At 50.8% G+C, this 15769-nt stretch overlaps 1 protein-coding gene across 2 annotated transcripts in view; it reads left to right on the top strand.

The window, feature by feature from the left end:
- DCAF5 (DDB1 and CUL4 associated factor 5) overlaps window positions 1-15769 on the top strand; it is a gene marked incomplete at both ends in the record, with an annotated part of 134937 nt that overhangs the window by 91596 nt on the left and 27572 nt on the right. For both annotated transcript variants that reach the window (XM_080707414.1, XM_080707413.1), the window contains one exon: window positions 12249-12315. In XM_080707414.1, coding sequence (XP_080563540.1) covers window positions 12249-12315 — 67 coding nt within the window. The remainder of the gene's footprint in view (window positions 1-12248; window positions 12316-15769) is intronic.

Genomic DNA, 15769 nt, shown 5'->3' with positions numbered 1-15769 from the left:
TGAAAGTAGTATGTCCCTGGGTTCAATTCCCACAACTCCCCCCACACACACACACACACACATACCTGCATACACAAGCCCTTTACTTGGGTCAGCTTCAGACTCAAAACACCAGATTGCCTGGGTAAAAATGTACAGATACTACTTAAAATTAGATATCAGCCGGATGTAGTTGTGCATGTGTGTAATCCCAGTAGTCAGGATGCTGAGATAGGATAATTGTAGGTGTAAGGCCAGACTCAGCAATTTAGTGAAACTATTTCAAAATAAAAAATAAAAAGGGCGGGGGTATAGCTCAGAGGCAAAATGCCCTAGGTAAAAGAAAGAAGAGAGAGAGAGAGAGAGAGAGAGAGAGAGAGAGAGAGAGGGAGGGAGGAAGAGAAAGGAGAGAGGAAGGAAGGAAGGAAGGAAAGTTAGATATTCAGATAAAAAGAAAAAAGGAGGGACTAGGAATAAAAAGAGGGCCATGGTGTAGAGCATTTGCCTAGCATGTGTAAGGCCCTGGGCTTAATCCCCGGTACAACCAGTCCCTTCCCCCAAAAAATGAAAAGAAAGAGAGAGAGAAGGAAAAGAATCTATACCTGTTTTTACCACTTGAGGTAAAGTTCAACTTTATGGTTAATTCAAATATTATTTTATAAAATTTTGTTTTGTTGGTATGTATGTATATATGTATGTATGTGGTACTGAGGATTGATCCCAGGGCTCTTCTACCTCTTTTTTTTTTTTTTTTTTGGTGGTGGTACGGAGGTTCCTGGAAGCCCTTTTACCTCCGGGCTACACTCCCAGACCTATTTTTACATTTTTTTAATTTGGAAACAGGGTCTCCTAAGCCAGCGTGCATGGCTGGCTTCGAACCTGCACGATCCTCCTGTCTCTGCCTCCCAAGCGCGGGGATTACAAGTGTGCGCCACCACGCCCGGCTCTACCTCTTAAATTATACCCCCAGCCCTTTTCTTTTTTCTTTCTTTGTGGTACTGGTATTGAACCCGGAGCATTCTACCACCAAGTTATACCCCTAGCCCTTTTTTATGTTTTGTTTTGAAATGGTCTTGCTCGTTTGCTGAGAATCTCACATAGAGGCTGGTCTTGACAATGTGATTTTCTGTCTCAGCCTTCTAAATACTGGAATTATAGCCATGCGCCACTGCTCCCAGCTTCCCTACCCCTATTTTTTTTTTTTTTTTTTTTTTTTTTTTTTGAAATAAGGACTCTTGCCAGGTGTGGTGGTGCAGGCTTGTAATCCCCCCGCTTGGGAGGCGGAGACAGGAGGATCGTACAGGTTCTAAGCCAGCCGTGCTGGCTTAGGAGACCCTGTTTCCAAAAATAAAAAAGTATAAAATAGGTCTGAGAGTGTAGCCCAGAGGTAGAAGGGCTTCCAGGAACCCCAGTACCACCAAAAAAATAATAATAAATAAGGACTCTTAGCTGAGAGTGGTGGCACACAAATGTAATCTCAGTACTTGGGAGGCTGAGACAAGAGTATCATATGTTTAAGCATAAACTCAACAATTTAGCAAGACCCTGTTTCAAAATAAAAATAGAGCTAGAGGTGTGGCTTAGAGAATTTCCCTGGGTTCAGTCCCCAGTACCGCACAAAACAAAAAGGAAGGGAATAGAGCACTAAGTTGCTGTGTACTGGCCTCAGTTTGTGATCTTCCTGTTTCAGCCTCCAAATACTGAAATTATACATTGCTACTATGCCTAGTTTATAAGTTTTAGTATATTATGTACTTTGTATTTATTTTGGTAGTGATTGTTATTGGGACTATTTTCTCTTTGCTTTCTTGCTCATTTTCCCTTGTATCTCATAGCATGTATTTGTGAGATAATTCATCAAGACTTGCAGTGAAGCTGGGCGTGGTGGCGCACACTTGTAATTCCAGCATTCGGGAGGTTGAGACCAGAGGATCGCAGTTTGTGGACAGCCTCAACTACTTAATGAGGCCCTCCACAATTTAGTGAGACCCTATTACAAAATAAAGAATAAAAAATAGGGCAAGGGGTATAGCTCGGAGGTCGAATGCCCCTGGGATCCATCCCCAGACCAGCAAAAAAAAAAAAAAAAACCCTGCAGTGAGCTGGGTATGGTGGCGCACGCTTGTAATTCCAGCATTCCGAAGGCTGAAACTGAAGGATCACAGTTCTCAGACAGTCTCAGCTACTTGTGAGGCCCTTCACAATTCAGTGAGACCCTGTTTCAAAAAAAAAAAAAAAAAAGCCTAGAGCCTGGCATATTGGCGCACACTTGTAATCCCAGCATTTGGGAGGCTGAGACAGGTTCGAGGACAGTTCGAGGACAGCCTCAGCTGCTTAGTGAGGCCCTTTGTAACTCAGTGAGACCCTGTTTCAAAATAAAGAATAAAAAATAGGGCAGGAGCATAGTTCGGAGGTAGAATGCCCCTGGGCTCCATCCCCAGTACCGCATTTTTTTTTTAATTTAAAAAATAAGGAAGACTAAAAAATAAGGCTGGGGCTGTAGCTCAGAGGTACAATGCCCCTGGGTTCCATCCCCGTTACTAAAGGGGGAAAAAAAAAAGACTTGCAATGCCCTGCTGGTCCTCTAGAGTACTAACCATTAGCAGGCCTTAGTCTGAGGCTCCAACCAACCAGAGTCAAGGAGGCAATGTGATTTTTTTTCCTTTTTTTTTTTTTTTCTGGTAGTGGGGATGGAACCCAGGGGCATTGTACCTCCGAGCTACACCCCAACCCTATTTTTTATTCTTTATTTCGAAACAAGGTCTCACTGAGTTGCATAGGGCCTCACTAAGTAGCTGAGGCTGGCTGCAAACCATGATCCTCCTGTCTCAGCCTCCCAAATGCTGGTATTACAAGTGTGTGCCACCATACCCGACAGGCAGTGATTATTTTAGAACAGCTTTAGAAGAGAAGAATTTTAAATTCCTACTCTGGTGATGTCAAATGTATCACTGCACTCAGCCCACTTGAAATAATCTTTATTTCTGCATATCTTAGGAAAGGAAGGAAGGAAGACCAAAGGGGCTCCTAAAGCCAGGTGCCGTGGCACACTTCTGGGGAGGCCGAGACACAAGTTCAGGGTCAGCCTCAGCTACTTGGTGAGGCACTCTGCAATTTAGTGAGACCCTGTTTCAAAATAAAGAATAAAAATCAGGCTGGGATGTAGCGCAGAAGTAGAGTGCTCCTGGGTTAAATCCCCAGTACCACACATAAATAGCCCTGAATTCTGTACCCTCTCCTATAATACTCTTCTCCTAGATACGCATATAATTTGCTTCCTCATTTCCTTCATGGCTCGCCTCAAAATGCTGTCTTATCAGAGAGACCTTCTGTGACCAACCTATATAAAACGGAAACCAATCATCCCCACCACTCATTATATGCTTTAACATGCTGTTTAGTGTTTTACTTTAACATTACTGCATATACACACATATACATTGCATATGTGTATTTTTATTGTTGTTGAACTTTCTTCCCCCTTACTTACATTATATGTGTGTATGTGTATGTGTGTGTGTGTGTGTGTGTGTGTGTGTGTGTGTGTGTGTGTATTTCTCTTCTTTCACTCAGTAGAATGTAAATTTTATAAGGGCAGGGATGGGGTCTCTTTTGTTCCATTCTAAATTCCTTTCCCTAGAACAGTGCCCAGCACATAGTAGACATTTAATAAATATTTATTTAATGAATAAAGGAATGAATTCATTTTTATTTTGGGTTCTCACAGTCAGCAGTATCCCAGGCAGCCAACTTTTAATGCTGGCAGGGGTCCAGCAGACAACCACAAAATGCCATAAATTAATTCCTCTGGGCATTTTGTGATCTAGTGTGTGTGAATACTTAAACAGCCTGACTAGACTTCAGTGGGTCAAGGCCCCCTCCTTGGAAATCAGCCTGAGCTGTTCCAGTGGTACATGTGGTAGATGGAAGAATAGTTTTAAAAGAAAAAGATCAGGAGTTACCCTTATATCTGAGAGGAAGGCTGTGCATTCTATGCATTTTCTACATATTTCAGGATCTGTCATACTAAATCCAACAGGCTATAACTCTGTAGGAGAGTTTTCTTCCTTCTAAGGCAATCTTCTGAGTCAGCATTCCGCCTGGGAGTTTCCTTTTACCTTTTCAGGACTCTGCCCTGATGAATAGCTGAACAAATAGGAAACCGCTGTTCTTTCACAGTGAAATAGTAAAACCTTTGATAAGCCCAGACATGGATGACTCTTTTTTTATTCATTTCTTTTGTGGTGGTTTGGGGAGGGAGGAAAGGCAACATTCTATATAACATATATAACTTCTTTTAAACAGCATGAAGCAATGAGATGTTGAGTAATAAGTTATGTATCATATATACATGTAATTAGTGGACAGTTCTTTTGTGATCTGTAATGCCCTTTCTAGTTTGGGTTCAAAATAGTTTCAGGTGGTGTTTTTGGAAATGCAGTAAACAAATAGTAGCGGAGTCAAGAAGTAAGTGCAGGAAAAGAAAGAACTACCATGTGGGCCATCAGAGTTTGACTTTGAGGGGAAAATGGTATAGAACACAAATCTCAGAAGTTTTTCTATTTGGGGACCAGGAAGCTGGGTTATTGTTACACCAAACTGTGCCAGCCATTGGTTGAAGGCTGCTCCTGTAGAATATTCATTTCTCCCAACAGACTTTTAGGCTTTGGAGAAAGCCCTCAGGCGAAGACATGTCACTACTAGCAATGGAGATCAGGCAAAGCGTACCAAGCAGTAAGCCCCAAGGGAATCTGAGCAGAGTATCCAGGAGGAAGCTGCACCATGCTTCCTGTTCTGTTAAAACAGTAGATTTCACGACAGCCATGACTCTGTTGTTGCTCCTTCCACCCTTTCACCTTTTAGACCCAGTGACGCACTTGTGATCCCAGTACTTGGGAGGCTGAGACAGGAAGATCACAGGTTCGTGGTCAGCATCAGCATTTAGTGAGGCCCCCAGTATGGAACTTGCATACTATTTTCTTCAGTGGCGGCACCACTTTACATTCCCACAGTCAATGTTAGTGACAAGGGTTCCACTCTCTACCTCTTTACCAATACTTACCAATACTTGTCTCTTCTTTTGATAAGAGCTATCCTAATGGGAATGCCATGGTATTTCATTGTAGTATTGATTTACAGTTCCTTAATTAGATGTGATATTGAATATCTTTTCCTATACTATTTGGCCATTTGTTTATCATCTTTGGAGAAATTCTGCTTAAGTTTTTTGTTCATTTTTGTTGTCATTGCTGCTGAGTTTTAGCCACAAGCGTGTGTGTGTGTGTGTGTGTGTGTGTGTGTGTGTGTGTGTGTGTGTTTTACTGGGGTTCCTAGAAACCCTCCTATCTCTGGGGTTCACTCCCAGACCTATTTTATATTTTTATTTGGAAACAGGGTCTCTTAAGCCAGCAAGGCTGGCTTGGAACCAGCGCAATCCTCCTGTCTCCACCTCCCAAGTCCGGGGATTACAAGTGTGTAACACCATGCCTAGCCGCCACAAGCCTTTTGATTTGTAGGTATTTTTATAAGGATGTTTGCTATGTGGTTCCTTATAAATATATGCCCATTTATCTTCTTTATCTACCTTTTAAAAAGTTTCTCTCAGGCCATGCATGGTGGCACATGCTTGTAATCCCAGCTCTGGGGAGGCTGAGACAGGAGGATCGCACAGGTTCAGAGCCAGCCTTAAGCTACTCAGTGAGGCTCTCAGCAACTTAGTGAGACCCTGTTTCCAAATAAAGTATAAAATAGGTCTGGGAGTGTAGCCTAGAGGTAGAAAAGCCCCTGGGTTCCACCCCCAGTACCACAAAATAAATAAATAAATAAATAAATAAATAAATAAATAAATAAAAGTTTCTCTCATTGTCAACATGATTTACATTATGATGTGAGACTATAATGTACCAATAAAAGCACAAAAAAGAAAAAGTTTCTTTTTTCAGGTATATATTCTAAATCTACATATGTTGATATTATTTATTATTATATATTATAATTGGATAAATACATATCCAATTATTTAAAAATACATAGACTCTGGGCCCCTGCCGAACAACTGCGCATAGCACGCCAGACCCCTGGAGAAACCAGACCCAGTAAGACGCTGGGTTCTGGGCAGGGGTCGCGGGCTGGGCACGCCAGATGGGGCCCCGGTCACGGGACTCTGGGCCCCAGGCAGAACTGCGAGTAGCACGCCAGATCCCTGGAGAAACCAGGCCCAGTAAGACGCTGGGTTCTGGGCAGGGGTCGCACACAGCGCACAAAAGCCGGGGCCTGGGTCGCGGGACCCTGGGCCCCGGGCCGAACTGCGCGTAGCACGCCAGACCCCTGGAGAAACCAGGCCCAGTAAGACGCTGGGTTCTGGGCGGGGGTCGCGGGCGGGGCACGCCTAATGGGGCCCGGGTCGCGGGACTCTGGGCCCCGGGCCGAACTGCGCGTAGCACGCCAGACCCCTGGAGAAACCAGACCCAGTAAGACGCCAGGTTCTGGGTGGGGGTCGTGGGCTGGGCACGCCAGATGGGGCCCGGGTCGCGGGACTCTGGGCCCCTGCTGAACAACTGCGCATAGCACGCCAGACCCCTGGAGAAACCAGACCCAGTAAGACGCTGGGTTCTGGGCAGGGGTCGCGGGCTGGGCACGCCAGATGGGGCCCCGGTCGCGGGACTCTGGGCCCCAGGCAGAACTGCGAGTAGCACGCCAGATCCCTGGAGAAACCAGGCCCAGTAAGACGCTGGGTTCTGGGCAGGGGTCGCACACGGCGCACAAAAGCCGGGGCCTGGGTCGCGGGACCCTGGGCCCCGGGCCGAACTGCGCGTAGCACGCCAGACCCCTGGAGAAACCAGGCCCAGTAAGACGCTGGGTTCTGGGCGGGGGTCGCGGGCGGGGCACGCCTAATGGGGCCCGGGTCGCGGGACTCTGGGCCCCGGGCCAAACTGCGCGTAGCACGCCAGACCCCTGGAGAAACCAGACCCAGTAAGACGCCGGGTTCTGGGCGGGGGTCGCGGGCTGGGCACGCCAGATGGGGCCCGGGTCGCGGGACTCTGGGCCCCTGCCGAACAACTGCGCATAGCACGCCAGACCCCTGGAGAAACCAGACCCAGTAAGACGCTGGGTTCTGGGCAGGGGTCGCGGGCTGGGCACGCCAGATGGGGCCCGGGTCGCGGGACTCTGGGCCCCAGGCCGAACTGCGAGTAGCACGCCAGACCCCTGGAGAAACAAGGCCCAGTAAGACGCTGGGTTCTGGGCGGGGGTCGAGCACAGGGCACGCCAGCTGGGGCCCGGATCGCGGGACTCTGGGTCCCTGCCGAACTGCGAGTAGCACGCCAGACCCCTGGAGAAACCGGGCCCAGAACAGAAAAAGATAAAGAAAAATATCGGAGAGGTGGTAAGAAAGCCGTTATGGATGCCAGGACACTGGAGATGCAGACAAAACTTATCTAAATGCACTGGAACTTATGGAAAAATTCGCCGTGAAAGAGGACTGCTATTTCTCTATATTGTTAAGAATCTCAGACATCACATATAAGGAGAGAGTTTAGCGGAGACCAAGGAGAAATGCGGTGTTGAAAGAGTTCTTCGCGATGGTGGTAGAGACTTGTATTCAGGAGAAGCAGAAACCGGATCTTACCAACTTTATTTTTTTTGGAGAAATTACACCAAATGTCGAATGCTACCATCACGCATGCTTAGGAACACTGGACAACATTCAGAGTGGAAAAAGAGCCTGGGAAGGATTTGAAACGGTGGAGGCAGTGGCAATGCCAGTGGCCAATATTCGGGGGAGGCAGAGATCTGATACATTACAACTGGAACCTTTGAAATACTAACCACAGAGACAGTGATCGGAACCTGCTGAGGGGTTAGGCGGGCGCCGGGGCCAGTGGCCGACATCGGAGCTTGCTGTGAGGCAGGGCCACTACTGAGGCCTCCGTGGCCGGGATTGGAACCTGCAGAGGGGTTAGACCGATGCTGGGGCCAGCGAGGCCGGCATTGGAGCCTGCCATGATGCAAGGCTTGTGCTAGGGCCTCCGAGGTCGGGTCCGGAACTTGCTGAGGGGTTAGGCTGGTGCTGGGGTCAGCGAGGCCGGCATCGGAGCCTGCCGTGAGGCAAGGCCAGTGTTGGGGCCCCCGAGGATGGGACCGGAGCCTGCTGAGGGGTTAGGCCGGTGCTGGGGCCAGCGAGGCTGGCATCAGAGCCTGCCATGAGGCAAGGCCGGTACTTGGGCCTCCGAGGCCATGATAAGAGCCTGCCGAGGGGTTAGGCCGGTGCTGGGGCCTCCGAGGCCAGGATAAGAGCCTTCTGAGGGGTTAGGCCGGTGCTGGGGCCAGCGAGGCCGGCATCGGAGCCTGCCTTGAGGCAAGGCCGGTACTGGGGCCTCCGAGGCCAGGACAAGAGCCTGCCGAGGGGTTAGGCCGGTGCTGGGGCCAGCGAGGCCGGCATCGGAGCCTGCCTTGAGGCATGACCAGTGTTGGGGCCTCCGAGGCCGGGATAGGAGCCTGCCGAGGGGTTAGGCCGCTGCTGGAGCCAGCGAGGCCGGCATCGGAGCCTGCCTTGAGGCAAGGCCGGTACTGGGGCCTCTGAGGCCGGGATCGGAGCCTGCCGAGGGGTTAGGCCGCTACTGGGGCCAGTGAGCCGGCATCGGAGCCTGCCGTGAGGCAAGGCCGGTACTGGGGCCTCCGAGGCCAGGATAAGAGCCTGCTGAGGGGTTAGGCCGGTGCTGGGGCAGCGAGGCCGGCATCGGAGCCTGCCTTGAGGCAAGGCCGGTACTGGGGCCTCGAGGCCAGGATAAGAGCCTGCCGAGGGGTTAGGCCGGTGCTGGGGCCAGCGAGGCCGGCATCGGAGCCTGCCGTGAGGCAAGGCCGGTACTGGGGCCTCCGAGGCCAGGATAAGAGCTTGCCGAGGGGTTAGGCCGGTGCTGGGGCCAACGAGGCCGGCAGCGGAGCCTGCCGTGAGGCATGACCAGTGCTGGGGCCTCCGAGGCCGGGATCGGAGCATGCCGAGGGGTTAGGCCGGTGCTGGGGCCAGCGAGGCCGGCATCGGAGCCTGCCGTGAGGCAAGGCTGGTACTGGGGCCTCCGAGGCCAGGATAAGAGCCTGCCAAGGGGCTAGGCCGGTGCTGGGGCCAGCGAGGCCGGCATCGGAGCCTGCCTTGAGGCATGAACAGTGCTGGGGCCTCCGAGGCTGGGATCGGAGCCTGCCGAGGGGTTAGGCCGCTGCTGGGGCCAGCGAGGCCGGCATCGGAGCCTGCCGTGAGGCAAGGCCGGTACTGGGGCCTCCGAGGCCAGGATAAGATCCTGCCGAGGGTTTAGGCCGCTGCTGGGGCCTGCGAGGCCGGCATCGGAGCCTGCCATGAGGCAAGGCCGGTACTGGGGCCTCCGAGGCCAGGACAAGAGCCTGCCGAGGGGTTAGGCCGGTGCTGGGGCCAGCGAGGCCGGCATCGGAGCCCGCCGTGAGGCAAGGCCGGTACTGGGGCCTCCGAGGCCAGGATAAGAGCTTGCCGAGGGGTTAGGCCGGTGCTGGGGCCAACGAGGCCGGCAGCGGAGCCTGCCGTGAGGCATGACCAGTGCTGGGGCCTCCGAGGCCGGGATCGGAGCATGCCGAGGGGTTAGGCCGCTGCTGGGGCCAGCGAGGCCGGCATCGGAGCCTGCCGTGAGGCAAGGCCGGTACTGGGGCCTCCGAGGCCAGGATAAGAGCCTGCCAAGGGGTTAGGCCGGTGCTGGGGCCAGCGAGGCCGGCATCGGAGCCTGCCTTGAGGCATGACCAGTGCTGGGGCCTCCGAGGCCGGGATCGGAGCCTGCCGAGGGGTTAGGCCGCTGCTGGGGCCAGCGAAGCCGGCATCGGAGCCTGCCGTGAGGCAAGGCCGGTACTGGGGCCTCCGAGGCCAGGACAAGAGCCTGCCGAGGGGTTAGGCCGGTGCTGGGGCCAGCGAGGCCGGCATCGGAGCCTGCCTTGAGGCAAGGCCAGTACTGGGGCCTCTGAGGCCGGGATCGGAGCCTGCCGAGGGGTTAGGCCGCTGCTGGGGCCAGCGAGGCCGGCATCGGAGCCTGCCGTGAGGCAAGGCCGGTACTGGGGCCTCCGAGGCCAGGATAAGAGCCTGCCGAGGGGTTAGGCCGCTGCTGGGGCCAGCGAGGCCGGCATCGGAGCCTGCCGTGAGGCAAGGCCGGTACTGGGGCCTCCGAGGCCAGGACAAGAGCCTGCCGAGGGGTTAGGCCGGTGCTGGGGCCAGCGAGGCCGGCATCGGAGCCTGCCGTGAGGCAAGGCCGGTACTGGGGCCTCCGAGGCCAGGATAAGAGCTTGCCGAGGGGTTAGGCCGGTGCTGGGGCCAACGAGGCCGGCAGTGGAGCCTGCCGTGAGGCATGACCAGTGCTGGGGCCTCCGAGGCCGGGATCGGAGCATGCCGAGGGGTTAGGCCGGTGCTGGGGCCAGCGAGGCCGGCATCGGAGCCTGCCGTGAGGCAAGCCCGGTACTGGGGCCTCCGAGGCCAGGATAAGAGCCTGCCAAGGGGCTAGGCCGGTGCTGGGGCCAGCGAGGCCGGCATCGGAGCCTGCCTTGAGGCATGACCAGTGCGAGGCCGGGATCGGAGCCTGCCGAGGGGTTAGGCCGCTGCTGGGGCCAGCGAAGCCGGCATCGGAGCCTGCCGTGAGGCAGGGCCGGTACTGGGGCCTCCGAGGCCAGGACAAGAGCCTGCCGAGGGGTTAGGCCGGTGCTGGGGCCAGCGAGGCCGGCATCGGAGCCTGCCTTGAGGCAAGGCCGGTACTGGGGCCTCTGAGGCCGGGATCGGAGCCTGCCGAGGGGTTAGGCCGCTGCTGGGGCCAGTGAGGCCGGCATCGGAGCCTGCCGTGAGGCAAGGCCGGTACTGGGGCCTCCGAGGCCAGGATAAGAGCCTGCTGAGGGGTTAGGCCGGTGCTGGGGCCAGCGAGGCCGGCATCGGAGCCTGCCGTGAGGCAAGGCCGGTACTGGGGCCTCCGAGGCCAGGATAAGAGCTTGCCGAGAGGTTAGGCCGGTGCTGGGGCCAACGAGGCCGGCAGCGGAGCCTGCCGTGAGGCATGACCAGTCCTGGGGTCTCCGAGGCCGGGATCGGAGCATGCCGAGGGGTTAGGCCAGTGCTGGGGCCAGCGAGGCCGGCATCGGAGCCTGCCGTTTGGCAAGGCCGGTACTGGGGCCTCCGAGGCCAGGATAAGAGCCTGCCAAGGGGCTAGGCCGGTGCTGGGGCCAGCGAGGCCGGCATCGGAGCCTGCCTTGAGGCATGACCAGTGCTGGGGCCTCCGAGGCCGGGATCGGAGCCTGCCGAGGGGTTAGGCCGCTGCTGGGGCCAGCGAGGCCGGCATCGGAGCCTGCCGTGAGGCAAGGCCGGTACTGGGGCCTCCGAGGCCAGGTTGAGAGCCTGCCGAGGGGTTAGGCCGGTGCTGGGGCCAGCGAGGCCGGCATCGGAGCCTGCCGTGAGGCAAGGCCGGTACTGGGGCCTCTGAGGCCAGGATAAGAGCCTGTCAAGGGGTTAGGCCGGTGCTGGGGCCAGTGAGGCCGGCATCGGAGCCTGCCGTGAGGCATTACCAGTGTTGGGGCCTCCGAGGCTGGGATTGGAATCCTGCCAAGGGGTTAGACCGGTGCAGGGGCCAATGGCCAGCATCGGAGCCTGGTGTGAGGCAAGTTCACTCCTGCGGCCTCCAACGTTGGGACCAAAGCCAGCTTAGGGGTTTGACCGGTTCAGGGGCCAGTGAGACCAGAACTGGGTCCTCCCATGAGGCAAGGCCGCTGCGTGAGCCAGCGAGGTCTGGATCAGTCCACTGAGTAGCCAGGCCACTACTGGGACCATCAAGAGTGGGATTGGTACTTGCAACGCAGCATGCACAGAGAAATATCGCAGAAAATATAAATCAGACGCTTCTCTTAATCAGCAATAACTAGGAGGAAAAGGGCAACAGGAAGAGGTTGAGCTATAGAAAGGGCCCTATAGTGAAGCAACTAATGTGATCAATCAGAGGGTATGTAATACTGGAGGACGGAGCCTCTTTAAAATGCAGGAGGTACATAAACAAATGTATCAAAGTAAATCACCAAAGAAGTGTGGGATGGAGGGAGGGGGAGGGAATGGGACGGGGGCCGGAGGAGGGCTAATTGGATGATGTGTGCTTGTATATCCTCTCAAGTCTTGTACTCCAATGTGATTGATATATGACTACAATGCACCAATTTAAAAAATAAATTAATTAAAAAAAAAAAATAAAAAAAAAAAAATAAAAATACATAAAAACTATTTTTTGTTCCAACAGTATATCCTTTCAGGCTCAGATGACTTCAACCTGTACATGTGGAGAATTCCTGCAGATCCAGAAGCAGGTGAGTATGTCCCCGGTACAAACCCACTGGTGTGGCTGTTCTGTTGACCTTTGGCACACATTGCCCTGAGAGGACAGATCTGTCCTGATAGAGGAAGGTATTTTCTCTTTTAACATAATAAGCAATTTATCAGAAAAATGACCAAAGGGAATTTTTAAATAAAAATTAGAAGCCAGATTTAGCTATATCTCTTATAAATACTTGATGTATTATAAATGATGCTTTTTTTTTTCTATCTCAAGACCTTTCCTTTGACCTCATACAACTCCTTTATTTCCTCTCCTCCTGTTTCACACCTGGAATATTTTTATATTGCTATTACATGTTTTTCCTTTGTTCCTCATTTTCACATTCCTGCTTATTACTTTATAATCAGTGTTAGGACTCTTCCCTTCCTTTTGCCTCTGGTAATGTTAACTACAGGTAGGCCTTCTCTGTTGACAAAAAGGTACATTTTCTGGAGTTTGAGAAACCTCAAACATCAAACAAATATTTCTGCAATTTCTGTAGATATGTTCTTAGAAAAGCCTGCATGTTCTGTAAATTAGGATCCAAACCATCTGAGATACAAATAGCATGAATTATCTTTCTTGATTTTTGATAATAGTGTCCTCATATGCTAAGTGAGTGTTCCTAGCAGAAAAATGTCTCATATTTTATACCAAGAACAGCTCAATACAGCCATTTGCTCTGGGTGATGCATGGTAGCTGGAAAATGGCCTTTAGAAAAATAATAGAAAGATGCCAAGTGTTTGACCCAAAATGTGTCTAGTGCTCACAGCTGAGGTAAGTTTTTGGCTTTGCCTGTTGCTGAATGAACAATATTTTTACCAAACATCTGCCTTTTAAAACCTGTTGAAGCCCACTTTTGGCTAGCTGCTTTCTGTGGTCTAGTTACTGAGTTACAGAAGGGCTTTTCCCCTTCTAGGATTTGAAAGCATGATGGAAGCAGCTTACCTTTGACGCACCACCAGATGGGACAGCAGCAATCTATCACTAGGTGTCACTTTGGATTCAGTGTCTCACCCTTCAAGTCCTAGATTGATACTTGAGCCCAGGTATCAATCTTTGGCTTAGTTGTATCTTTTACCTGATCTTGAAAAGCTTTGAATTACTAAGTCAATGTGACTTCTTAAATACAAAGTGTATAATAACCTCTTCTTTTTAGAACTTTTCTCTGGAATCTTTTCACATTTGTATTGAGAAAGAATCAGCAATAGATTTTTCCCTTTCCCTGATCACTGCTGTGCTGCTTTAGGGTGTGGGCCACCTAGTCACTAATAACAGAATACCACAGATTGGATAGTTTACAAAGCAGAAATTTATTTTCTCAAAATTCTGGAGGCCAGAAGTCCAAGATAAGAAGCCAGCAGCGTTGGTTTGTCTGGAGGCTCCTCCTTCTCCTTGGCTTACAGATGACTACCTTATTACTGTGTCCTTATTTGTCTCTGTGCACCCTGATGCATCTTCCATGTCCCATCCTCTTCTTATAAGCTAGCTCTCTTGTCCCCTTCTAGATGTTTTTCAGAAGTAAATACCCTTGTACTTGGGAGGCTGAGACAGGAGGACTGCAGGGTTGCAGCCAGCCTATTTACTTAGTGAGGGCCTCTGCAACTTAGTGAGACCCTGTTTCAAAATAAAGAATTAAAAATAGAGATGGGGGTATAGCTCAGAGGTATAATGTCCCTGGGTTCTGTCCCCAGTACCACACACACACACACACACACACACACACACACACACACACACACACACAAAGTACACATACTCAATTTTATTCAGTAGTTTCTCAAATAAGTGACATTGGTTCTTTTGATATACTGATTTCTTTTCTCTGAATTTGTACTATCTTTGTTTAAGGATTAACTGAATTCAGTAGGTATAGTCTGACTAGGCCAGAGAACAATCTTAAAAATCTTTGGTTCATTGTTTCTAAAGTGTGCTAGTGTTTTAGAAAGATACCCAGTGTTGCCGGGCGTGGTGGCGCACACTTGTAATCCCCGCGCTTGGGAGGCAGAGACAGGAGGATCACGCAGGTTCGAAGCCAGCCATGTGTGCTGGCTTAGGAGACCCTGTTTCCAAATAAAAATGTAAAAATAGGTCTGGGAGTGTAGCCCGGAGACAGAAGGGCTTCCAGGAACCCTAGTACCACCAAAAAAAAAAAAAAAAAGAAAGATACCCAGTGTCACAAGCTGTTTTAGAGGCCATTGAACCTAGAATCTACTGAAATTATACTGAGAATTGGCTAGAAGCCTATCATTTCCACACAGGCCATGGCTCATTCTGGGTGCTTGGGTTTCTCAGTACACAAGGACAGCACCTTCGGATTATCTCTCATTGGATGCACTGATTGGTAGTTGAAGGGCTTTTTCTGTATGTCTTGTCAACATTACATCATCAGTCTTGGAAGCTTGTCTCTTTGATCATCATCTTGCTCTGTATGTAACTAAAGCACCTTTTTTTATTTTTAGCAGCCTTTGCTCATTTGAAGATTCAGCCTTCCTGCCACTATTCTGACAGAACCCACCCACATTCTTTTATCTGCCTTTTTCTATGCTTCCTTCTTGTTCTTTTTTTTTTCTTTTACTATTATTATAATTAAGTACTTATTAAAATAGTACAGATATGTAATTTTTTAATCAAATAATATTAAAAGCTTTTTTATTGCTGGTCTGAGGATGGAACCCAGGGACATTCAACCTCTGAGCTACACCCCTTGCCCTATTTTTTATTGTTTATTTTGAAACAGGGTCTCACTAAGTTATGGAGGGCCTCACTAAGTAGCTGAGGTTGTCGGCGAACCACGATTCTCCTGTCTGACCCTCCCAAATGCTGGGATTACAAGCGTGTACCACCACACTCGGCTTAAAAGCTTATTTTTTAAAACCAGTAACAGTCTTTCTACCTGTATAACATGCTTATAATTTTTTTTTTTTTTTTTTTTGGTGGTGGTACTGGGGGTGGAACCCAGAGGCTTTCTACCTCCGGGCTATACTCCCAGACTATATATATATATATATATTTATTATTTGGAAACAGGGTCTCACTAAGTTGCTGAAAGTTGCACTAAGTAGCTGAGGCTGGCTTCGAACCCATGCGATCCTCCTGTCTCAGCCTCCCAAGTGCGGGGATTACAAGCGTGTGCCACCACACCCGGCATAACATGCTCATAATGTTTTTGAATTTTCAATTTTGGACATTCTCTCGACTACTATTGAAATCATTTGGTTTCCTGAAAGAAGAATCTTCTATCTCCTACCTGTAGGGTATTTGACAGTTAAACTATGGTTCTAAGAGTCTAATAGGGGAATGGAGCCATGGTTCTTATAGATCTATATGCATATTTTTGTTTAGTCACACCCCCCACTGTGCCCCATGTCCCCATTGTAAAGCATTTTCTGGTCGCCGAGCATGGTGGCACATGCTTGTAATCCCAGTACTTAGGAGCTGAGAC

Source organism: Muscardinus avellanarius (genome assembly GCF_963383645.1).
Source record: "Muscardinus avellanarius genome assembly, chromosome: 12".
In the NCBI taxonomy this organism is placed as follows: Eukaryota; Metazoa; Chordata; class Mammalia; order Rodentia; family Gliridae; genus Muscardinus; species Muscardinus avellanarius.
This window is presented reverse-complemented; position numbering and strand designations above follow the sequence as displayed.